Below are 26,913 nucleotides of genomic sequence, written 5' to 3'. Positions count from 1 at the left end.
AGGTTTGTAAAAGGCTGATCATGCCTCCTAAACCTGATAGACTTCTTTGAAACAGTCACCAAAGCCGTAGACAAGGGTAAGGTGGTTCACACAGCCTATCTAGATCTTGCCAAGGCTTTCGACACCATCCTCCACTCTGGAATTATAGATAAACTCACTAAACTAGGTATAAATCCCTATGTCACAAGATGGGTTGCCAAATGGCTCACTGACAGAACCCACACTGTGAAAGTAGCAGACTCCAAATCCGACTTCAGACCAGTGACATGTGGAGTACCACAGGGTTCAGTCCTGGGTCCTCTCCTGTTTGGTATCTACTTCTATGAAGTACAGGCTAATACAGATGGTCTTTGGCTAATGATTTTCACATATGACTGCAAACTAGGAGCCATAATCGAAACTCCTAACAATGTGGACATCCTAGAAAAAGGCCCTCACTGAGACAGATGCCTGGTGTCAAAGCCATGGCCTCAAGCTCAATGCCAAAAAGTGCATTGTCATCCCCTTTGGTAAAAGCTTTGTACCCATGAACTACAACATAGGCGGTAGTATACTTAACATCGAAAGTGTGATAAGAGACCTTGGGACACAGGTGGACAGTAGTCTCTCCTTTGATAATCACATCGCCACAGTAGTCAGGAAATCCTTCTACGTGGCACACCTCATCACAAAAGGTTTCTCATCCAGAAAAAAAGAGGTCATTGTTCCCCTCTACTCATCACTCATTAGACCCATTATAGAGTATAACACCCCTTTTGGTATGTACCTCACAAGACATCTACAACAACTGGAAAGGCTGCAGAAATACCTCACAAAGAGGATTACCGGCCTCAAACAGATGCCCTATGTAGACCGTCTCAAAAAACTCCAGCTTTACTCTGTCGCATATCGCCTACTCAGAGGTGATCTCTGCCTAACATACAAAGCTATGTCAAACCCAGAGCTGTTGGACATGCTCCACTTAAAGAAATCCCAATCCCTCTGAGCTACACGCTCTAGGGACCTAAACCTTGTCATCACAATAAACAGAACATGCCAGAGGGATAGATTCCTGTCCCAGACTTCCCGTACTCTGGAATAAACTACCTATCTATATCAAAGAAAGCTCCTCATTAGCACTCTTCAAGAAAAATCTTGATGATTGGAAGGGAAATAGGAAATTCACCCCGGGGATCACCTGTGTGGCTCTGCTCTACAGTGGCACAGGAAAATAATTTTCTTGGGTGGCAAAAGCCAGGGTACCTTTTTGGCTGGGATTGTATAGGCCCCAGGGCCGATAGCCTAGTACCTACCTATGAACCTATGAACCTATGGTCCCACACCCTGGACATTCTGTGGAAATGTGTACAGTTGAGAGTTATGCATTTCTGGCCATTGTTAACAGACTGTCAAGATTGTGTAGCAGTGTTGTGTGTAAATGTTTGTTGGGCTGAGTAGGGAGAGTAGCAGATGTGAGTGTCATACATCCTTTTCTCTCTGACTATGCATGCTGCTACAGTTGATGGTGGTCTATCAGGTTTATATGTTTTTAGGGGCAGAATGAGAACTGTCCTGTAACACCTCAGGATTCCCAGTAGACTGTGAGTGTGACTGGCAATCAAGATATGTTTGTTCAAGCAGATATATTTACATACATATATATGTATATAAGAGTACTATGGATATATATTTTTCTCTTATGTTAAATGACTGTAGTGCATGACATGTTTCTAAAAGCATCACAAATTTCTGCAACTCAGATGGTGTATGGTACATTGCTATGATTGTGGTGCACAGGGTCCTGGGTTCAAGGCCTGGTAGTGATTACTTTTTTATCACTCATGTTAAATTACCATAATGCATGATATGTTTGTAAAAACACTGCACATTTTTACAGCTCAGATGGTATAGTGGTATTGCTGCTGTGAGTGCAGTGCACAGTTTCTTGGGTTCAAGATTTGACAGGACTGATTGTTTTGTTGATGGGCAGAGTGAGCAAGGGCTGATGACAACAGAGTGATTAAAGCACTTTTAAGCAGTTGTAAGCAGGTTTTCATGAAGCTAAGTGATGCTAACAAATGGTTAAGCCATCTTATCTTTGCTTAGCACTGCTTAGACCCGCACTAATTTTAATTAAAGAAAATAAAAAAGGGTGAGAGGAAAGTGGTGAAATGGGGGCAAGCAGGGGGTAAAACATTAGGAAAACCAGCTAGGGATGTGCAGGACGGGTATAGTAAAGGACGATACTCTAAATTTCTTCTGCAGCAACAGCTGTGAATAATGTGTAGAATTTGGAATTTACAGCCTCACACCCCAGAGGCATTTGTACAATAATTTGTGGGTAGATTAATTTCAGTGAACATGGGGTCAAAATATAGAGCTATGTATGGGGCAGTGATTTTTTGTGGGACACATGCCCCACTTTTGTTTTAGGTGAGACTGGGATGTTAGGAAAGGGCTGTAGTTATGTGTGGGGTGGTAGGTTGAGTAGCATAGGTAGCATTTGCAGACAGATAAGACACACAAGACAGCAGACAGGGGCAGTATATGACACATGAGGGGGTAAACACATTTGATGGGCAGGGTGGTTGGGAATCCGAAGCCCATAAGCCCCCAAATGGATACAGTGGGTCTTAGATCCCCACCCATGGGAAGTCACCACTGCACCTTCATGGCCACGAATGTGGCTGTGCCGGTGGCTGGATACCAGGGGCAGGCTGCCCCTCCAGGTGAGCCAGGTGGCCATCCATCTGGCACAGATGTATATCCAACTCAGAGTGGATGATGCTGCACACCATACCCGGGAACATGCTGCGGGTGACGGGCTCCTCTTCTCGCTCATGTCTAAGAGGAGGATGGGCCCCATCCCCTGAGAAGCTTCCACCTGAAGCTGTTGCAGGACCAGTTCCGGGTTGGGTCCCATATATCCTGGCACCCGGTGCCACAGACAGATGGGGCAGGACAGGTGGAGCTGCCAGGATCTGCCTTCCCAAATGTGTTATGGTGTTGTGGTTTGCCAAGATATATTGGTTAGTCATGAACAAAACATTTCAAAATTAGTTATAACAGCAGCAATTAACCCAAACCAACAGATGTGAAACTGTTGCATAGCAAACAGAACACATGCATAAATGGATCAACAGTAAGCATTGTAACAGCATGCCAGTTACATTAATGGCAACAGGCCACCAGCAATGGTATGTGAACAAGGTATGTTAATATGCAACCAATAAAATATATGAACAGTAATAGAACACAAGTCACAACATTAGGTTTTGAGAAAAACATACCCATAGCATATGAATAATTATTGATGCAGATGAGGGGAGCCAGAGGGGTGGGTGGAGAGAAAAAAGTCCATTAACAACTCCACAGGCTTCTATTTTTCACAACAGTACTGCTCAATACTCTACAGGTCTGCCCTCACTTTGCATCTCCCTATGGCCCATAGCTTCTGTAGCACATACATACCTGTTAGACTGTCAACCTGTAATGGTATGGGGCAGACTGGGGGAACTATGGCTACATTAATGGAGGGGCCTGGTACATGTCAGGGTTGCATACTTGACAAAGAAGGGGTACCCTGCACTGATGTTGTGTGAGTCTGCTACTGGCATACTTCACCTGGATTCCTATCTGTGTCCAAGGTGATTGGCAGCAGTGACCATACCACTCAACCTCTTAGAGTTAGAAATCTGGACAAAGCCATACATAAATGTGGAAAAAGGCTCAAAATAGGGACAATGTTTAAATATTGATCCTACAAATGTAAAAGGTCTTACACTCAAATGTCTCCATCATTTTCCAACTTCAATCTTTACTGATTTGCTACTTCATTGTCAGAAAAACATAGTTTTATGAAAAACAGTGCAAGAAATTATCCAGAAAATCTTGACATTCTGCAAAAATGTGTACACCTTCATGGCCCTGAAGGTGTGGCAATGACCACTAGCTGTGACAGCATGACACTTGAAAGACGTATTGGGACAAGTGCATGATGTATGCGCCTCTCCTGCTGTTACTTGCAGTCATGGGGATGGACAGTGGTTTTGCGCGGTTTTGCACATTTTTGCGCATAGCGCAACATCGGGCAGCGCCGCCTAATTGGGTTTAAACTATTCCTGGCTCCACAAAGTCTGCTCTTCACTTTTTCCCTTAGAACTGCTCTATCTCTCAAATTAAACACCATATTCTCATTCTAAGGCCCCTCACTGGTCCAAATAAGTAATCTTACAAGTTAGCACTAATAAACCATAAGCACTACTTACTCTTATACTCTCTATGATTACCTTGTCCCCTATTGGTCCATTTTAATTCAGTTCCCTATATTACTCTAGCATGTCCAAAGGTCAGTCAATGGTTTCCTCTCCAGTCCAGCTGGTGAATCTGGGAATTTTGAGGCAATGTTACAACTGTCTCATGTACACGGACAACCCTCTCCTCCTCCAAACAGGTTCAAATATATGTGAGAGATGCAACCATATAGCCAAACTGGAGGCTGAGCTCTCTCATCTCAAAACTGATGTAACCAGTCAGGAGGAGAAGGTAGCCTCACACAACACAATTCCAGTATCACATAGTCCCACCACAACAGTGAACCAAACACATAAAAACACAAAAACTTACTCGGAGGCTCTAAATAAAAATCTACCTAAGCAACAGAGACCTCCAAAGCAGACATCCAAGCAAACGCTACCCCAAAACAAAACACGTACAACACATAGCACACAAAGTCAGTGTGCCAAGCAGTCACAGCCCTTAAGGCTGAGTAACACACCTGATACTCTTGTAATAGGTGACTCTATTGTCAGACACACTGACGTCCTGCTCGCCAGGCTGAATAAAGAGAAGGTCACAGTGAGCTGCCTGTCGGGCGCTAGGATCCGCCACATAATGCAAGCACTCAGGTCACTCCAAAGCAAATACAAATATGACTCAGTCATTGTATATGCTGGCGTGAATGACCTGAGACATACCTCCCTCGACTACATGAAAAGAGACATAGAGGAGCTCTCTGATCATGTAGCCCAGGCCGGTATGACCCTGACCTTGAGCAGCATCTTACCCTCACCTAGAATGATGCCACAGTATAAAGACAAAATGATCGATTTTAACAATTGGCTAAAATTTTGGTGTCATTCAAAAGGGATCCAGTGTCTGTCAGCCTGGGATGACATGCACGAGAAGCCACGTTGCTTCGCTAGGGACGGCTTGCACCTGTCACACCTGGGCTTTCGAATATTGGCAAAGGCTCTTGCCACCCCCATAGTGCCTTTTTTAGGCAAGGCTCAAAAGTCAAACCCACCTCCATAGACAGCACAAGGAACAAGAAACTAAGAGTAATGCTGCTAAATGCCAGAAGTCTTAACCTCAAGATGCACACACTCGAAGCTCTACTCAGTATGAAGAACATCAATATCTGTGCAGTGACAGAAACCTGGTTCAAGGCTCCAGAGAGCACCCCAGCACTACCAGGTTATACCTCATATCATGCTTTTTGGCCCCAAAACCCGGACCGAACCACAAAAGGAGGGGGAGTTTCCATATTTATCAAGGATATCCACACCTCCAGGTTAGTGGCATTGCACGAAGTATCGGAGACCATCCATGTGGAACTGACAGTGGGCAAGACTGCTTTTCAGTTTATATCATCCTACAGACCACCCTCTCAAAGTCAGAAATCCCACTCAGCTTTCCTGAAAACATTGGAGAACATGAAGATCTCTCCGAACACCATTATATTGGGTGACTTCAACTACCCAAACATAGACTGGGAGCATTACTCAAGCCCCAGCACCTTAGCCCAAAGGTTCCTGGAATTTATAAACTCAAATGCTATGGAACAACTAGTCACCACTCCCACAAGGGGGGAAAACATACTAGACCTGATCATTACCAACATGGGGACTCTATGCTCCATACCAGAAGTATATCCCTCATTGGTAAGATCAGACCATACATTAATTTCACTGGATATCCACATCCCGACCCCACCCCCAGCCCAGAAAACCACAGTGAAAAACTTCTCAAAAGCGAACTTCACACTTCTCAAAACTGAAGTGGAATCCTTCAAGGCCCCAGGGCCAGTGGAAACTTTGGCCCAAACTGCAGAATCCTATATAAACGCATTCTACGGACATCTCCAGGAATGCATGGATCATGCTATCCCAAACAAAATCAAGATCCAATCATCCAAAGGCAGGCATCCAGTCTGGTGGACCCCAGCCATAAATAAACTGTACAACAGAAGGAGGAAGCTACTACATGATAGAGCAAAATCTCTAAAAGGGAAGGCATCTCTGATCAGTACCAGCAAAAAATTACGATCCCTCATAAAATCCTCCAAGGCCAGCTTCGAGAGAAAAATTGCACAGGACACTAAAGACAATCATAAGACTTTTTTCAGTCATGTTAGGAACCTGGGATGCAACTCCCAGACTTGTTCTGAGTTGATTCTAAACAACAAAAAATACACTGAACCCACAGACATTGCCAATATCCTGGCAGACAGGTTCAGTGCTAACTTCTCCACCCCCTCCCCACCAAAAGAGCAAGTATCTATCCCGGCAGAGGGCAGCCTCCCAAACATTTCTGATGCTCAGGTGAAGGCCGCCCTCTCCAAAGCAAAAAACACTGCTTCCATGGGATCAGATGGCGTCCCAGGTTGCGTCCTACATGAACTCCAAGAAGAACTAATCCCTCAAGTAAAATTGCTGTACAATCTCAGCCTCACTACAGGATATGTGCCCAAAGAATGGCGTACAGCAACAGTGGTCCCACTCCACAAAGGTGGCGCCTCTACGGACCCTGGAAACTATCACCCCATAAGCCTGACTAGCCTAGTCTGCAAGGCTATGGAGAGGATCATCATTGATCTCATAAACAAAGACATTGGGGACCTACAGACACTAGATCCTACCCAATTTGGCTTCGTCAAGGGCAGATCCTGCCTTTTGAACCTGGTCGACTTCTTCAAAACAGTCACTAAGGCCATAGATGAAGGGAAGGTAGTCCACACAGCCTATCTGGACCTTGCAAAGGCATTTGACACAATACCCCACTCGGGCATCATAAATAAGCTATCCAGCCTAAATATAAACCCCTATGTCGCAAGATAGGCTGCAAACTGGCTCAAAGACAGAACCCACAGAGTCAGAGTTGCTGGAGCCATGTCAGACTCGAAACCGGTCACAAGTGGCGTCCCACAAGGTTCTGTCCTGGGACCTCTCTTGTTCGGTATTTACTTTTCTGAGGTACAGGCCAACGTGGGAGGACTATGGCTCACCAAGTTCGCAGATGACTGCAAACTGGGTGCCATAATTGACTCTCCAGCTGACATAAACATCCTTCAAAAAGGTCTCGCAGAGATGGATAACTGGTGCCAGAGCCATGGTCTAAAGCTAAATACCAAAAAGTGTATAGTCATACCCTTTGGCAAAAACAATGTGACCACAAATTACCACATAGGTGGTAACCCATTAAGTACAGAGAAAGTAATTAGGGATCTGGGGACCCAAGTTGATAGCAATCTCTCCTTTGACAACCACATTGCCAAAGTGGTTAGAAAGATCTTCTACATTGCCCACCTCATCATGAAAGGATTCACATCTAGATCAAGAGAGATAATCGTGCCCCTTTATTCATCCCTCATCAGGCCCATCATAGAATACAATGCCCCCTTTGGTATGTACCTTACCTGACACCTGCAGCAATGAGAAAGACCCCAAAAGTACCTCACCAGGAGGATCAAGGGACTCAAACAGATGCCATATGCTGCTCGGTTAAAAAGACTCCAGCTCTACTCAGTTGCATACCGCCTACTTCGAGGCGATCTATGCCTGACATATAAAGCTATGTCCAACCCAGAATTAATGGACATGCTCCACCTCAGTAAATCTAAATCCCTTAGAGCCACGCGCTCGAGGGACTTGAACCTCAGCACCGAAATAAATAGAACATGCTGGAGGGACAGATTCATAACCCAGAAGCTCCCTTCGCTCTGGAATAGAATTCCAATTCATGTTAGGCAGAGCACCTCACTGACTCTCTTCAAGAAGAATCTTGATGAGTGGATGGGGGATCGTAGGTTTGTCCCGGGGATTATTTCCGTGTCACTATTAGACAGAGGCCCAGTAAACTAAACTTTAAAAAGGGCACAGTATACTCAAATCAAGGGGTAGCGTAAGCCAAACACAATCGGACTAGGCTTATAAATGCCCCAGGGCAGATAGCCTAGTATGAACCTATGAACCTAAGTTGTACACAATGTATTGGTATACCCTTCATAAAGCTACAGCAAACATTTCTTTACCTGTAAGACCTGTGGAGAAAATATCTGTTACCACTATCTGACTGTCCCTATAAATATTCATGATTTCCTCAGTGTATATATGCTCACATCTCAGTACAACTTTCTGAATTCGAACCGTGTGTGGGTGTGCTAAAATGAACTACAAGGCTAGTTCTCATCACACTGATTTACTGGGAACTGCTGTCTTTTTTGCCTCATTTCTGCCTAATACTCTGTGGGATAGACTGTCTGACTTTGTAATCCTGTGATTCATGCATGACAGATAGTGTATTGTGTATTAATTCTTTGAAATAATAACATCTGGAAAGCAAAGGTTAACACAAGAATGCAATGCTGCAGGAGATACACTATAGTACTGCAGACATTAGTATTCAGGGTTCAGATCTTAGTGCATACAGTATTACATATTTCCTTTACATCATGTTTTACAACCCCACATTCTACTGTTTTGCATACTTGCTGGTTCTCAGAACAATCTCAGTTAATTCATGCTGTCAAAGCCATATTTGCTGTGAAGAACCTCTACACATTCTATTTCTACAACCACATACCAGAGTAAGCATGACAGTTTCTAGTATGAATCTTTTTATTATAGTGAAATGACACGTTTATTAATGGATATCCTGTGAATCAATATTAGTGTGGCAAACATCATTTATTCATTAGAGACTGTACACAATGTACCTTCTGGCAGTAAACAAATGTACTCCTTATACTTTATGGCACTATATACTGCAAGATAGATCTGTACTCACCAGCCTGTCGGTGCATCCAGGTCAGTCTGTCTGCATGGGCTTCAATATTACTAGCCCACTCTGCTACAGCTGTAGGGGTGAGAAATAAACATTATGCATACCTGTCTATCACATACTCAGGCTAGAATTTGGTACAGCTATATCTGAGATACTTACAAACTGCTAGTGCATGGTTGTCTCGAGCATCTTGGATCCATTGAGCCAGGAGCTCACACTTCCTCTCCTTTAGGTCGGCATACTGATGCCGTACTTGCTCGCCAGTTCAGGAGATACCAGTGGCACTGGTGAGGTTGCATGCCAGACGGTCCCAGGCCTCCACTTTATACTGTGAGCCCTGGTACTGGCCATGCAGCAGTCTGCCGTCATGGTTAGATACAAGGAGTCCAGCAATGATACTGGACTGCAAAATGCCCCAGCACTGTGCCCAAAAGTGCAAACCCTCACCATCACCTGCCATAGTTCCTACTCAGAGCAAGCTATAACAGACTCTGGCTGTATTCCCACTTATGCTGTTTAAATAAGACTATATTCCTGCCCTTTGCTGTCATTAGACCATTTTGAAAATGCTAAGCTCAGCTAAGTAGTGTGCAAACCTGCTAAGCTGATTTGAGCAATGCTTAAATGGGTAATTGCTAAGTACTTCTTACCAGTGCACAAATTGACTTAGCTGAGCTGACTGCTGCATAGCATTCGCATTTAAGCAATGCTTACACCGGCTTAGCATAGCTGAGCACTGCTAACCACTGCTCAAGATAATGACTTAATTAAGCATTACTGACATATTAGTAAGTGTATATGATTTACTTTATATGATGTCCCTCTATGTGCTTTCATTACATTACCATGGGGTGTGACTATATTGTATGAGACACTTGTGTATACATGGGTGCTTTTAAATGTTATGTGCACTCACACTTACATTTTAGACCAGCTACACTACCCTGGTTGACAAATGTCAATTACTACATAAGTTAAAATAAAAATAATAATTTTAACACTGCTTTCACATGTAAAATTAAAGTGCCTGTTTTGGTACTTGAACCATGAACACCCACATACAAATCCAGCACTCTAACCCCTACTCTATCTCAATGATAGGATTGTTGCTGTATATTTTTATCTCCTATTGGATGTGTAAGCAGTGCTGAGCAGAGGGCCATAATGCACACACCCGCTCAGCTATGCTTAAACATACCTGAGAATGGAAAAAAAATAATAAACCCACTTTATTTACATGTATCTGTACTCCTTGTCAGTAACAGTAAGCAAAATTGTAAAGGAACACATAGGGACAGATTTTAATTATGGCTCTTACAAACTTAGGACGTGTGACGGTGGTTTTCTAAAAAAATCATTGCCAAATTACTTGGGGTTTAAGTCAGAACATACTGACAGACATTTGGGTTTCAGACTTCATACCCTTCAGGATATCAGTGCTACTGCAAACCTTTTATTCTATTAACTTTCTGGCTTTGTAAGTGCAATATTTAAAAAGTGTCCCTATTTTTGTGCCTTTGCCTCCCCCCATTATTTATGGCTTTGTACAGCTTTCTTGCTCTAGAGGTTAAGAGGTATGTTAGGCAGCATCTGGGCATTCTGCAGAAACCTGTACAGTGGAGGGGTATGGTCGTATGGCATTTGTACAATGGCAGACATTTGGGTTTCAGTCTTCATACTCTTCAGGAAGTCTGTGCTACTGCAAACCTTTTATTCTAGCAACTTTCCAGGTTTGTAAGTACAATATTTAAAAAGTGTCCCTATTTTTGTGCCTTTGTTCACTCATTACTTATGGCATTGTACAGCTTTTTTGCTCTAGGAGGTTGAGAGGTATGTGAGGTGGCATCTGGGCATTCTGCAGAAACCTGTACAGTGGAGGTGTATGGCCGTATAGCACTTTTACAATGCAGGGGTGTGTGACACAACCTGTCACACACCCCCTGCATTGCTTTCTTGCTCCCCTATCCATTTCACTGTCCGCGGACACTGAAATACTCATTTTATTTTATTTCAGTGTCCATGGACACTGAAATGCTTTTAAAAACATCCTTATGGTAGTTTCTTTGTGCAGGGGGTGTGTTAGATGTGCATGCACTACTTAAACACACCCCTTGCACTCAGTAGTGCTTGTGTCCATTTAGCCTTAGCAGGAGCGTGCTTCATGAATATGCAAGGCGCGCTGCTGTTAAAGCTACGGGTACACGGACATGATTCACTCCATGCAGGATTAGCAGAATTCCTGCACAGAGTTTATTGAATCCATGGGATTATTAATTTCTGGGGAAGAATTCATATAATCAGAAATTAGATACCTTGATACACTGATGCACAAATATGCTTTAGTAATACATTACACAACTATCTCAGTCTTTAAACTTCCTAACTGCTTTACAAAAATCAAATAGATGTATATAATGATTACAGCATTTAAAATCATTTTGCAGTGTTACTACATTTGTAAATAAAATGTAACCGCTTACTATATGCTCTGTAGTTTACAATGAGGTCTCTGCAAGGTTTTAGAAAGATGTACTGCCCCTTCATGTCCAATGTTGTTCTCAGATAATCTACATGCAAAGGAAAAAATACACAATCAAAAGCAAGTTTTTAATCTCTGAATAGATCAGTCATTTCTAAGTACATATAATGCCCTATATTTACAGTGAACATTCAGTACAATAGGTAACAAACATTTCTGTCTTACAAAACACTTTACCATCTACACACATAATACACAATCTTAACCTTTATTCTGAATTCAGAGCTCTAGGGAGTGGTTCATGGGTAGTTGCTAGCCATGAAATCCTGGAGACCAGTGACATACCTAGCTCATTTCCCCAACTACCCCAAAGCACTGTCTGGTTAAGTGACTTGCTCAAGGTTACATAGTAATCAAATTAAGGCAGAGAGAATCAAACCCTGTATCGCAAAAAGCAGTTCATTAACAGCCCATAACCTTAATTCTCTGCAATAATTGACAGTAGCTGTTTATAGGTGAATACTAGGCTAATTGCCCTGAAGGACCATTTTAAGCATAGACAATGGCCTGATGTTAGAGTCAAACCCCATACCTTGTGTCTCTAAAGTGAAGATTCATAAGTTAGTACTAGGCTAATTGCCCTTGTAGGCTATTTTAAGCCTATCCAATAACCCCATGTAAGAATCAAACCCTGCACTTTGAGTCTGTAAGGTAAATACCTTAACCATTATACTAACCTCCCACCCCATTTCTTTATGTGAAATACATTCTCACTGACAAACTCACCCCATTTGTTTTACTTATTTTTATTTCTGTTTGACTTACAGAAAAGAACACTGATCGGAAATAATTACTATCAGGTATAGCCCCGGTGAATGCATTCAAAACATAGAGGAAATTACAAACAGTATAAAACAAATTACAGAAATCAATAATTAGGATGCAAATAGTTGAGGCAGCAAATTATGTACAATATGTACAAATGAAGCAATGCATAACATACAATGTATTTAAGTGCTGCATTGCTCAGAGTGGGGGAATGGAAAACAGGAGACATATACAGGTGTTAGATTATGAACAGGTGGTTAGGTAATTTGGTCCACAGAAAGATGTTTATGCTGAGACTTATTACAGAGGTGGAACTTGAGCTGTGACTGGAATTTGGAGTAAGACTGTAGGTCCTTCTTTGAGAACCAATCTCCCGTTAATTAAAGATTTTACTGTATGGGATATACATAAATATAATCACTTATCCCTAACAGATCTACGTATGGTGTTAGAGTTACCTAAAAAATATATCATTGTCCTGAAGCAACTAAGAGAGCTTACCATATCGGTACTCCACAGCTTTCCTAGTACTGAGATGGAACAAATCAAGGTGGCCACCCTACTTCAAAACTTAACTAACAAGAAAAACATGGTATCCGTGGCCTACAGGTCCTTCTCCGCATTTTTAAACCAAGGAAAACTCATATTTGCAGATTACTGGGATCGACAGGGTTCAAGCCTCTTGATAGAGGAGAAACTTCAGGCTATAAATTATACTCTTATGTATTCGCCCTATAAAAAACTTTTTTATACACAATTTATGATTGTAAATAATTTATATTTAACTCCAGTCCACTTAAACAAATTTGATCCAAATGTCTCCACTGCATGCTCCTGTTGCTCGTACCCACATGCAGACATCATGCATATACTGTGGTTTTGCAGATATTCCCACAGTATCTGGTGCTCACTCAAGGTTCGCTTAGATAAAATGGGATACCACAAATCTACACTATCCTGGGAATTGGCGCTATTACATATTACGAATATCTATATACCTAAACTTAAGCTCCATGCCCTAATTACTCTCTGCCTCCTGGTTAAATTCTATATTACCAAGCACTGGCTGGATTGCTCTAAATTATCCTAGAGGGACTTTAAGGCTCTGGCTACCCAGTACATCAATTCTCAAAAATTGCTAATAATTAATCCCCGTAAGCGGGCCACTTACCAGAGATTATGGGACTTTATCTTTCTACTCCTGTCTAATGATTAACAGTTACTTCCTACCAAATACCTCAACTTACCCCTTCTACTCTTGATCTTTTAACATGCTCATTTATTCTTCAGTAATCATCTTCCATATTAGTCTTGAACTGGAAGTGTTGGATATTTAACTTCCCCCATCTCTCTAGAAATATATGGGTGGTTTAAGGTGAATTGTAGTATGTTAAGTGTTTATCTGACATTACCTTATTGCTATGTTTATGGAATCTCTTTGTTATTATTGGCACATATGTATATAGGTTATATTTTGATTTGCTTATATTTACCTTTCAGGATTAATCCATTATTATTGTAAGAATGTTTATTCTTCTTTTTTTTTCTCCTTTGCATCTGTAAATCAATAAAATTGTGTTTTACAAAAAAAAAGACTGTAGGTCCTTCATGTATGAGGAAAGGGATTCTCAGAGTTTTAGAGCAAGGATATTGAAGGAATGGTCATTACAGTGTAATCTGGTTTATGAGGTTTGAAGGGTTGATATTGCTTGAGATAATCTTCTGAGGCAGCAGGGAGGGTTTTTGCAGTGGATTTTGCAGTGAGCAGGGTGAAAGGATCACATTGGGGTTTGAAGAGAAGAATCAGAATGAATTTCTTCAAAACAGTATTAAACTATGTAAGTTAGATTTCTATGAATTTATTTCTGACATGATGTTGTAGTCTGAAATAAAAGCCAAGCTACAGTATGGACAACAAGATATCATCAAACCTTGCATGAGCAAGAACCATTGTAGAGACAGACAGAATTACTTTGCACTTTGACCCTGCTTATAACAAATGCTGTATAAATGGAATGCTGTAAAGAAAATGGAAATTTACTGAACGTTAAATCATGAAAAAAAGTCTTCAAGGTGGAACACTTTCTTGAGTGTAACAAATCTGAGCTGTCATTTTGATGACAAAAGAAAGAGCTTATTTCCTTATTTAACTTCAGTATGAAGTGCTTATTGTGATGGATGAATATTTCAATGGAACTACTTTGTATGTGTATAAAGTTACATACACTCTACCATACAAGTTCATATTTTGTGATCCTCAGTGAGCTGCTAAACCTACTCTGAATAAAATCAAGTACTACAACATGATTTATGTCTCAACAGATTTACATGAGATGGACTACAGTCAAATCTTTACAGTAACCAACATATCTTGGTGCAGGATATAATTCTGTCTGCATGTACTAAACTGAGTTATTTAAAACACCTGCATGTGTATAGACTGCTAAAATTTGGACATCGATATTGCTAAACATTAAGCTTTTCATTGATGCAGTTAAAAAAGTACAATCTTTTTGATTTGCAATCTAGAATGGAGACTAACTCTTGCAGTAGTTCAAATGCTGCTTTCAGCTGGTCTTGAGATTATTACTATCAGTTTCATTCAATGTTTTTGTAAACTGGCCTTTGTTTTACCTCATACGTTTTAGAAAATCTGTGGAGTACCCAGTAATGGTTCAGATTGGAACCCAGTGCTTGTTACTTCTGATTATTATTTGAAAAGGATTCCATCTTAACTTTGCATATACAAGTTCTCGTTTTGTTCCAACACATTTATTGTACATAGCTTTATCGATCCATTCATATCATCTCTGAATTTTTGTAGAGTGCTATTTTAGATACCTTTGTGCTATGTAATTAATCATGCATTCTTACAGAGCTAGTAGCTACAAATCAAAGCAGGCTTCCACTATGAATAGTCAAATTTACATCTGGACAAAGTTATAAATAGACAAACCCAAAACAAATGTAAATTTACCCAGTTAAAAAGCTGCTGCTGGTTCCTCCTCTGACTCCTCACCTGCATATGGCTGTGTTAAATCTGGAAAGTAAACAACGATACTAACCTTATGTCCACTATTTTACAATGTGGGTTCTGCAGGGCTTTAGACAGGTATGCTGCTCCTTCATCTCCAATGTTGTTCTTTGATAGGCTGCATTCAAACGGAAAGGTAACATAGTCAAACCCACCTGTGTGATCTCAGCTTGAATACATAGTCATTTGTGATTGCATATGATATTGCACATTTAAAGTTATGTCTTTTATAAAGGTAACAAACACTGGTCTAACTTGTCTGTCTCCCATCTGGTTGCCTTTTCCTAGTTTTGCTCCACTTTCAGTCATATGGTATAGTTCAGACATTAAATCTGTATATCTTCTTTCACAGATAAATAGCATTATTTTTGAATTATGCTTTATTCTCTTGCATTTATTTTTGCCTCACTAGTTATGTGTCACTAACAGGCTAACATGGGCACTTCTTAGTAAAAAGTAACGCAAGTGTATTGGTCTATTTAAATAACTTGCTTGGAGTCCATGGAATTAAATAGAGGATAACAGATGTATATAGCCCATCTAGAGCAGAGTGGTTTAATTAACTAAGTCATTCTTATGCCAACATTTCAAGAAAGGATCTTGTTTCTTAGTATAATCACATCCTGCAGTACTGTTTCTGTTACTCCTTTTCAACAGTGAGCAACAGTAAATTCCAGAGGTACATCATAAATTTAAGGACTACAGTCATGCAAAGAAGAACAGTGATGTATTTATAATAATATCACCCAATTGTATGCCTTGCTTAACAACAATTAAGTACAGAATTTTAGTTGCCAGGCAGAAAGAGTACAAAGGGACATTTTTTTCAATGATTTTTGCAGAGATGACAATAAGAATGATGATGAATTTCTTTTTTTTTCATGAATATAGGCCACAAGCTCTTCTTAACAGATTTTCAGTGGGCATATTCAATTTCCTTACTATTTGAGAAAGATAATAGAACAGAAAATTGTCATTTTCAGAAATTCTTTCCAAATGTAAAATTAATGAGAAATCTTGAAATCTGATCGTGTCAGAAGAGGGCTTTTCATCATGCTTTACCTTTTCAGGTACGATATGACTACTGCTCTGTCACTTTCCAAAAAGTAATCGTTACACTGTAATTTATTGATGTTATCAGTACCATTCATTGCTGAAATAAACATTGCTGTGGTAACATAAGGCCAATGCAAGAAAGACAGCAATGGAGTATTGTTTGAAGTCTGCTCTACTTAAGAAGGTGATAAAGTAAACAGTGCAATGTCTTAGCGACTGAGTCTGATGCTTCAGTGACCAATGATGTAAGCTTTTTCTGAAGTAAATCATTTATTTATTGACATTCCCAAAGAAAAGCAGTGGGTGTTACATAAGTGCTTTATAATACATTCATGGGATGGCCAGAGGAGACAATTATTCTGTCTAGTCTGCCTTTATAGTTCATGTAACGTTATATGTCCACTCCGCCCCCTCCCCAACAAACAGTACATTTGTCTTTGATAACAAGACATTACAGAAGGCAGAGGGTCCTGATTCATGGAGGTGGTCTAAGTTTCTCGAGCTACTGTGGCTGAGAGATCTGAGTCACAGGATTTAGGCTTCAGTCTCTGCAGAGTCAGAAGTTCAGTTTTCAACACTGAGAGATCCTTTTCAGGAGAGCTAAACAGTTATGACTTCTGCCTCACGACTCCAATGTTCCAGCAGATACAATACCGATCTCTAGTATTTGTATATGTGGAATTGTTAACCCCATATTTGAATGGGGTTTCTCCAATTATTCTAATTTTCCTGCCTGGCAATCTCTGCCTGACATATGAAAATTTCACAACACAAGGACCATCTGGTGAGACAGATATCACTCTCTTTCAAAGAGTGTCTTACATTTGAAATAAGCTTCCCCGTAATGCCAGATGAAGTAGTTCCTCAGTGTCTTTAAATCCAAGTTAAAGAAATGGATAGGTAGGCATATGTTCACTCAAGATCTGTACTTAGTCCATTACTGTCAGAGTTAATAGGTAAACTGCAATACCTAAGCTCTTAGACTAATTGCCTTTTGTATACCCATAGGAAGAACTCAGATTATAGCCACTGTTTATCTGTGTTGCAAATAGTCAGCTAAACTGGCTGGGTACCATGTGAAGATGTTCCCTAGGTGCCTTCAAAAGGAAGTATATAATTCAGTGACAACTGGAAGGAGGCCTTAAAGCAAATCTCGAATGTGTTGAAGGGATTTTATCTATCATCATACCTTGGGTCTTGCAGATAATAAGAAAGTAAGGACTATCCTCCTCAGCTTGCAACCATTACAAGCCTCCCAAGAAGAAGCAGACTGAAATGGATGCATGGATAATAAGCTCTACAATTATTTTTAAATGACGTACAATAGCTATAATTCACTTCAAAATCAAATTATCCTAATACAAGTGATTCCAAACTAGCACTAAACCAACAAACATAATTGAAAACCAACATGTTTTAGTAAATAACACAATAATATGTCATCAGTTATGCGTTAATAATAGCAAAAAAGTGAAGCAATGAACTTATTCCAGCTGGTGCTGCGAATCTACAATACCCAAGTTCACAAAGGAATGTAGCCATCTAGTCATTGGTTATATGAATGCAAGAAGTAAAAATAAATAACCACAAGCAAGGAAATTAATTTGTTTACTTTTTAAAATAAATCCATTTAATTAATTAACCCAAATATTTTTGCCCAACTCTCTCTTGTAATACCGTTAAGAGTTCATATTTTTGGTAGAATCTCGCATGCTTTTAAGCATTTAATTAGAGTACCTTGGAAGTCATTCCATGTAATTAACTGAATGCTTGGCCATGTTCTTGTAATGTAGAAGGTCACCACTAGCATTTTTATTAATGATAAATCTAGTCCTGTTGGTGGAATATGCAGCATAGCACATTTCCATGTTAAAATATTTTCTTTATATTCCACTTTATTTTCTGAGAAAGGCATAACCATATTGTTTTACAGGTAGACAGTATATCTTACATTAAAACATACAGTACTAAGTCCCCCATGCTCAAATATTCTTTTGGATTTCCTTTTAAATATGTAAATATTGAGATACATAATTTCCTGCATAATATATTGGGAATTGTTGTCAGTGTTTAGTTACTATATAGTTAGTCTATTTTTGTATTGTTAAACAGTGATATGAATATTAAATAAGTTATTGACAGTTTCTTTGAAGAAACACAATATTATCAGATAAAATTTTTTTTTAAAAAATGGCTACATCTGGCCCTTTAGTCTACTCAATATAAAACAAAAATAAAAGTTTTAACATAAACATGACTCAAAGATTCAGTATGGATATTATCTCCATAACTAGTAATTTTGATCCGTTTTCAGATCACAGTCTAGGTTGCAATGGTTGTGCAGTACTAACTTGACATACACAGCATTTTGTAATGTAGTTTCTGAAAAACAGATAAATTGGATTGTCCTACAAATTCATTTATCTGTGCACTCCTAAATTTGTGTAGGAATCATATACCCCACTCCTCACCTACAGGTATAGAAAGAGCTAGAATCTTTCAGATGTATTTATTTATTTATTTGTCATCTGTTAACTGGGTTAGTCCAACTGAGCCAGAGGCCCATTTTCAGTGGAGACCTGAGGAGAAAAGCTCCAGAATATGCAAAAAATTACATAAATACAAGACTGTGCAAGAATAAAAGATTACATAAATTCAAGACTGTACAAATTTAAAAAGTACATACATACAAGACTGTACAAATAAGAGATTTACAGCTACATAGAAAGTTTATATAAGATAAAATGTCATGGTAATAAAGAACAGAGATAGACTTGAGTAGGTGACAGAAGATAAACTAACTTTGGAGACTAGAGTTAAAAATCAAATATTCAAGATATCGTTACATTCTATTATAGAAAACAATCTAGGTAGAATAGCATAGATGTGTTGCTACTTAAATAAAATAAGTACAATGAAGCAGCTGAAAGCTTCTCATTTGGGCTAATATAAATAACTCAATCTATTTACCTAGGAGATATGAGTGTGATGATAAAGAGAGGTGAATGGAGGGGGGTAGGTAGGGTCCTGGAATGGACAGGAGCTTGAGTCATCAGGATAGATTTTCAGTTCTTTTTTGGAGCTGTTTGTGTATTTGATATTATGAATATTTGGGGGAAGTTTGTTCCAAGCTTGGGACACCATTTTTGTAAAGTAGTTTGCCTGTTTTTATTAGGTTTGTATATGTCAAGAAGTCGTTGATCACAGCTGCGGACAGTATGAGCAGGAGTATAGATGGACACTAGAGATCAGAGGGAAGGACAGGATGAGGGTTTATTTTGTAAGGAGTGTGTGATTTGTAGCTGGGATAGAAGTAGACACTGGGGGAATTCAAGCCACTGGAGTTGTATTAGAGCAAGGCAGAGTTGAGATTTATATGGGAGGTTGCTGGCACATCTAGGGATTTTGTTATATGTTTGTTCATGTTTTGTCATTAAGGTGGATTGTAGATCTGTAAGTATAGGGGAGGGGTAAAGGAGGCACGGAATGAGGAATGCCTGTGCCAGACCAGGTTTGGAGTCAGAGGACAGGACATTTTTTTTTATTTCTATAGAGGATATCTAATTTCTGATGTGTCTTTTTGCTACTTTGTTGAATATGGAGGTCAAATTTTAATTGCTCATTGATAATGGAGCCAAGGAGCTTAATGTGTTATTCAGCTTTAATAATAGTGTTATCACGAGATGAAATGGTAAAAGTGGTTTTATGATGGGAGTGAGATTTAAGAAGGAAGAGAAGGAGTTTCTTTTGAGGTTTAGGATAAGATCTGAAGCTGTTGTCTTCATTTGCTCTTCAACCTGCAGGTACTCAGATCCGGCACGGATCTGACTCGGCCGCATTTCCAGCATGTAATCTGAGCTCCAAGCTCCTCCCCTACTCATAATGCCCCTGTCTCCCTCCTCTCTTCACATCTCATTTGTGGCACTTGGTGTAAGCATCATGATCCATTGCTCTGAGCTTCTGTTGAGGTAAGTGACTGTGTTTTCTTCTATCTATATACCTTTTTCTACTTAATTTTCTTTCTGCATTTCTATTGAGCATGTGTGTGTGTGTGTGTGTGTGTGTGTGTGTGTGTGTGTGTGTGTGTGTGTGTGTGTGTGTATCTAGTTGGGCCTCTCAGTTTTTCAGTCATGTCTGAGACCCTCAAATCAGGGTTCCGTAAGTCCACGGAGTGTGGCAATAAGCTCTCCCCAGCTGATGACCACACCCTGTGCATTGAGTGCCTAGGAGCTGCTCATTTAGTGTCCTCCTGTTCCATCTGCATGGGGGTTCCATCTCAGCACATTGATGGACAGGAGGAACAAGCTGATTATCAAATGCCTTCTTCCTCCTCCTACAGTCAGGGCTCAGACCTCCGCAACCCAGCTTCTATTTCTGTTTCTGCCCTGTCCTCTGGGACGTAAAGTCCCGCCAAGAGGTCTGGGGACAGGGACAAGCCAGCTAAGCACAAGGACAAGCCAAGGATGTGGGCCCCTGATCGCTAATCCTCTGCTAGTCAACCAGCCAAGGTCCGCTCTGCTCCAAAAATGGAGTCTCTCGGCTCTGTTTCCCTCATTTTTCTCAGGAGATGGAGGAGCTTTAGACCCATTCACCTGCTCAGACTTCACCTCACCACCCTTTTATGCCAGTATCAGTGGCCTCTTTTTCCAGATTCACTTGCAGCCTTTCCAAAGCAGAGGTGGACAGGATGATGCGCAGATTTATCTGCACACAGATACAGATGGGAGTCTTGCCTGCTGCTTTTCCATCTGGAGCAGGGGGCAGGCAGTCTGTGTTCATACCAATTACTCCTTCTCCGATCTGGATCCCAGTTTTGGAGCCCTTGGGAGGGGGTTGGTGCCAACAGTACCTTGTACCTTTATGCTGGCCATTACCTTGAGTAGGTTGGATCGAATGAGCTCGGATCCATCCAGCTCTCGGAGCTTTAGCCTTGGCACCAGATGTGAGGGGATAGTATCAGCTCTGAGTTTTTTGGAGAAGACCCTTCCTCTTGGAATCTCAGCACATGGAGGTTTAGCTTTGGCTCCCCAATTGATTCAGAGGGCTGTAGACTTATCTGTAGCCCCTTCTCAGGAGGTCCATTCCCCTTCTGCTTTCGACATGGTGGAGAGGGTTTTCTCAATCTCATCAAGACCCTTGATGATCTCATCTTTGGAATCTGCCCTGGCTCCCTCTGTTTCTGGTGCTGATCCATCCATCCTGCTACTTCAAGGGCAACATGCCACCACTTCACCCTTGGGCGCTCCCACTTGGGAACAGCGAGATGTTGGCGACTCCTCCCCAGAAACCCTCACTGAAAAGGCACCTCAGAAATGTACATGTAAATGGAGGCACTTGAACTCCCTGTCAGAGTCCATCATGGAAGACACTGATATAGAGGAGGGAGAAGGTTCCCCCTGGTCACTCACCGAGGATACCTCCTTTGGAGACATCATGGAAATCCTTTGACAGCGAGGGGGGGATCTTCCCAGAAACCTAACCAGGATGAATTGGTGTTCCTGGAGGCATTTGGCACAGGACACTCTACTTCCTGGGTGTCCCCTCCTGCAGATCCACTGGTGGACATAATTACATCTCGGGCATGGAAGGAGGCAGCCACAGTGGAGTCAATCCACAAACACTTGACAGGAATTACAGGACCAAGGGATCCACTGTATATGTCATGGTGGTGGCAGTGGTCACTAAGAAGGAGCTCACACAGGAGAGCTCCACAGTTCATCCACTGGACTGAGAGTCCAGGACAATGGACCATTTTGGGAAGTGGGAGTATGCTTCAGTGACATTTTCAATGCATAAGCTGAACTACTTGGCACATGTGATTAGGCTTCAGCGAAATGTGGTCAAGGAGATCACGGAGTCTACCCCTGGGTCCATGTCAGCAGAGGACAAGAAAGGTTTCTCCTCTCAAATGGCCACCCTCACATCGATTGATAACACCTCTATGCATCGCCTCTCTCATGCTGCCGAGGGCGTTGCCATCAGGCATCATGCCTGGTTCCAGTTTTATGCCTTCTTGGAGCCCTTTAAGGTGTCTTTTACTAATGCCCCATACGACAGTTTCACCTTATTTGCAAAGTTGGTACGTGACACTCCAGACCAGATTGAAAAAGATGGGAAGACTCTGTCTGCCATTGGGATCCACTTTTCGGCTCCTCAACGAACCTTTTCAAGGAATCAATGGGCGACCAAGAAGATGTGATTCAAGAAATTTTAGAGCTAACCCCATGACACTCAGGACTCACCTTCCCCCAGAGGCAAAGGGGGATTTGATAGATGCTGCCCCTGAGGCAGAGGGGTTCCTAGGAATCAAGGGTCTTGAGAGCCTTTCTCAGACAGACCCACGCAGCAACCCTGAAGGGTTGCTCGGCTGCTTGGCTCTGGAGGCAGTCGTGGGATGCCTCTTGCTACACCCAATGCCCTGGGAGTCAATTATGGGTGATTGTTGTGTGAGCAAATCATATCCAGATGCTATTTAATCCCTTTCAATCAATCACCTCTTCAGCAAAAACAAAGGGAGGAAGCAGCACTGGAAATTGCAAAGCTGTTAGAAAATCAAATCATCCAACCCCTACCCCAAGATCAGGCCAGATTAGGCATTTATTCCAGATTCTTTTTGGTGCCAAAGAAGACAAGGGACTTAAGACCCATTCTGAATCTCTCCATCTTAAAACTCTCAGTTGCCAAGACAAAATTCTGGATGGTCACTCTTCAATTTATCCTGCCCTTTCTGCAAGAGAGCAATTGGATGTGCTCAGTTGACTTTCAGGATGCATACTACCACATGAAAATGGACAGGTGCTCTCAGATGTTTCTCTGCTTCCAGCTGGGGGCAGTCATTACCAGTTGAAAGCACCCCCCTTTGATCTCACCACAGCCCCTAGGGTGTTCAGCAAAGTGATGGCAGTGGTACTGGCTCACCTGAGGCTACAGAGATTCCAGATCTTCCCCTACCTGGACAATTGGCTCCTTGCTGCCCCTTCCAGGCATGAACTCTGCCAAGTGAGGGATTCTCTGCTTCACTTAGTCCACCAGTTGGGCATAATTGATGGGAGATCGTAGGTTTACCCTGGGAATCATCTCTGTGTCACTGCTGGACAGAAGCACAACAAACTAATGGGTACAGTATTTTTTCACATAAGGGGTGGCGTAAGCCACAAAACTTTGGGCTAGGCTTATAAATGCCTTAGGGCAGATAGCCTAGTATAAACCTATGAACCTATAAGCATCAATCTCAACAAATCTTCACTGGCTCCAGTTCAAGTGCTAGATTTCACTGGAACTAAGTTGGACATGATTCAAACCAAGGTCTTTCTAACCTCAGAGAGCATCCAGTCTCTAAAACAACATGACCTCGGTATCCTTCAAGCTCAATTGCTGATGGCAGAATTGGTATTATGGGTGTTAGGGTCCATGGGGGTCAGGAACACTCTCTTACTCATGGTCCGGTTACACATGCAGGTACTTCAATGGACTCTTGCGGTTCAATGGTCCATGCTAGATCTTCCATTGTCTCTCCCTATTCGAGTACCTTGGGTGTGCAGGGACTCTCTTCTGTGGTGGAATCATTCTCCGGATCTTCTCTAGGGTTGCCATTTTCTTCTGCCTCCCCCTTTAGCCACATTGACCATGGATGCCTTCCTACTAGGGTGGGGGGCACAGCTTTGGAAGGACAGTCCAAGGTATGTGGTCCCCCTACAAGACTCGATTGCATATCAACGTCCTGGAGATGAGGGCGGTGCTCCTAGCATTGCAAGCTCTCCATGCCCATCTTCTTCTAGGAATGATTGATATCCAGAAAGACAATAAGTTGGTGACCTGGTACATGAACAAGCAGGGGGAGCCAGGTCTTATCCCCTGTATCACGAGGCCATGAGAGTGTGGGAGTGGGTGATCTCCACTGGATGTTTTCTGGTAGCAAAGCACATTTTGTTGAGGTCCAACATTCTAGCCGACAGGCTCAGCAGGTCTATCCTGATGCTGTATGAGTGGTCTCTGACTCCTATGGCAGCAAAACAGATCTTTCTCAAGTGGGGTTAGCCTTGCTGTGATATCTTCACCTCTACTTCCAATGTGAATTGAAGTGTATTTTTTGCTCTGAATCCCCCTCAGGGGGAAGCCCCCAGAGATGCTTTAGTTCATTCTTGGTCCTCCGGTCTTCTGTATGTTTGTCCTCCTCTGCCCCATCCCAAAATTTCTTCAGAAAGCTCGCAGGCTGGGGAGCTCTGTTATTCTCATTGCCCCAATCTGGCCTCATCAAGTATGTTTCCCCTCTCTGTGGTCTCATGTTGCGTACCCACCCTGGATGTTAGATCCATTTCTGGATCTCATCTCTCATTCTTCAGGGATTCCCCATCCAGACCTGGTCAGTCTGAAGCTCACTGCTTGGCTGTTCCAGTTCCCATGATAGTCAGGACTCCCGGGTTATCTTCCCCGGTCAAAAGGATTTTGGTTGCAGCTCATAAATCATCTACCAGTAAGGTTTATTCCAGTAAGTGGAAACATTTTTCTATTTGGGCTTCTCAGCATGACCTAGACCCCTTCACTGCTCCGGTTCTGGCAGTTTTAGAATTTTTAGCAAGTATTTTTCAGCAAGGTGCCATTTCTTCTGTGGTTAAAGTCCAACTAGCAGCTATATCTAACGTTTATGTAGGTGACAATATGGTTTTTCTAGCTTCTTCTTAGCTTTGTGATGCCTTTTTAAAGGCACCTTTTTACTTTGGCCACCAGTTAAGGACCTAACACCTCCTTGGGATCTCATGCTAGTTCTGTAAGCTTTGGTCTTGCCCCTCCTCCCCTTTGAGCCTGCAGCCTCAGTGGACTTACAATTTCTGTCCTGGAAGATGGCTTTCTTGGTTGCTATTACATCTGCCAAACCACTGTCACTCAAGCATCCTTATTTGATATTTCATAAGGACAGGGTGCCCTTGCCCACTAATCCATCCTTTCTTCTTAAAGTAGCTTCAGAGTCCAATATTAATCAAGTGATTAATCTCCCAATTTTCTTCCCAAATTTTCAAAATATGGGAGAGTATAAACTGCACTTGTTGGATGTGCATAGACAGTTAAATTTTTACCTACATAGGACTAAATCCTTTCGTAAGTCTGACCAACTCTTTATTTCTTATTCTAAGCCTTTTTTTTATGGAAACCAGTGTTGAAGGTCACTATTGCCCATTGGATTTCCCAGTGTATTACCCTGGCATAATCAGCTAGAGGTTTATCCCCACTAGGTCATGTGAGGTGCATTCCACTAGATCTATGGCTACTTCAGCTGCATTTTGGTTAAGAGTATCCTTAGATGACATTTTCTCTGCAGCTACTTGGGCTTCTTCACATACTTTCATCTTGCATTACATGTTGGACATTATATCCAGGAACAGGGCATCATTTGTCCCTGCCATGCTCTAGAATATCCTTCCATGAGGGTCTCCCAGGTGTTTAGTAGCTGGGGACTCTGTCCTACAGGTTGAAGAGCAAATGAAGACAACAACTTCAGATAAAGATGTTATGCATTCACCATAACATTCCATTTGAGTTGTTGCTCTTCATTTGTCTTCAACCATCCCTCCCTTCTTCCTGCTGCCTTGTGTAGGCTGTGTGGTGGTCTGGCCAGAAGAGGAATGGTCACCACATAGGCATGCCTTTGTTCTCCTGTTGTTGCTTATGGAGACTTTTGTCATGGGACAATGTTTCTGAGTCAGGTTGGGATGCTGTGGTGGGCAGCAAACTTGATCTGAAGGGAAGAGGGAGGCAGAGGCATTATGGGTAGGGGAGGAGCTTGGAGCTCAGATCAGCTATTGGAAATGTGTCTGAGTTGGATCCATGCCAGATCTGAGTACCCACCAGTTGAAGACAAATGAAGAGCATCAACTCAGAAAGAACGTTATGGTGAGTGCATAACTTCTGTTTAATTATCAGTTAGCCATTGTTGATGGTGAGAAACGTGTTTTAAGTAATAGTATGAAGGTGAGTGATGTTATCAGAGAGGTATACAAGAGTAGAACTGTCAGCATATTGTATATGGGAAGAGGTTCTGCAGGATGAGTGGAGTTAGTTAGTAAAGATATTGAAGAGAAGAGGACCTAGAATAGAACCTTGGGGGACTCCTATCTGGATAGGTAAAAAAGGGGAGCAGGTAGTTTTCCCTCTGACTGACTGTAGCCTATTAGTAAGCTAGCTGGAGAACCAGAGAATAGCAGAGGTGGAGAGACTGCAATCAGATAGTTTAGTTAGTAGCTTAGAGTTAGAAACAGTATCAAAAGCTTTTGAGAGGTCTAGGAATAACCTTGATACCAGATGTCTTGGGATATGAACTCCTAAAGGTCTTTGGTATAGAGGAACTATGAACTGGTTGAGTAAAGCAGTGCTATTTATACTTGTTCTCTAACACTACTCTTTGTAGTTTTTCCATGATCAAGCAAGTGGATAATGTGCATGTTAACATGCCATCCTCTCAATTTCCCTGACTACTCTA

The 26,913-nt window shown here is 41.6% G+C and overlaps 1 protein-coding gene across 1 annotated transcript in view; it reads right to left on the bottom strand.

Annotated features, from left to right (window-relative positions):
- Positions 1-26,913, bottom strand: part of LOC122795024 (ribonuclease inhibitor-like) — a 553,493-nt gene that overhangs the window by 178,465 nt on the left and 348,115 nt on the right. The window contains exons 9-10 of the mRNA XM_044063606.1: positions 15,415-15,501; positions 11,523-11,609 (exon numbers count right to left, since the gene is read on the bottom strand). Of these exons, the coding sequence (XP_043919541.1) occupies positions 11,523-11,609; positions 15,415-15,501 (174 nt within the window). The remainder of the gene's footprint in view (positions 1-11,522; positions 11,610-15,414; positions 15,502-26,913) is intronic.

This window comes from Protopterus annectens, chromosome 2.part1 (genome assembly GCF_019279795.1).
Source record: "Protopterus annectens isolate FY-2018-M chromosome 2.part1, PAN1.0, whole genome shotgun sequence".
Taxonomy (NCBI): Eukaryota; Metazoa; Chordata; order Ceratodontiformes; family Protopteridae; genus Protopterus; species Protopterus annectens.
The sequence above is the reverse complement of the archived record's forward strand: the minus strand, read 5'-3'. Positions and strand labels throughout refer to the sequence as shown.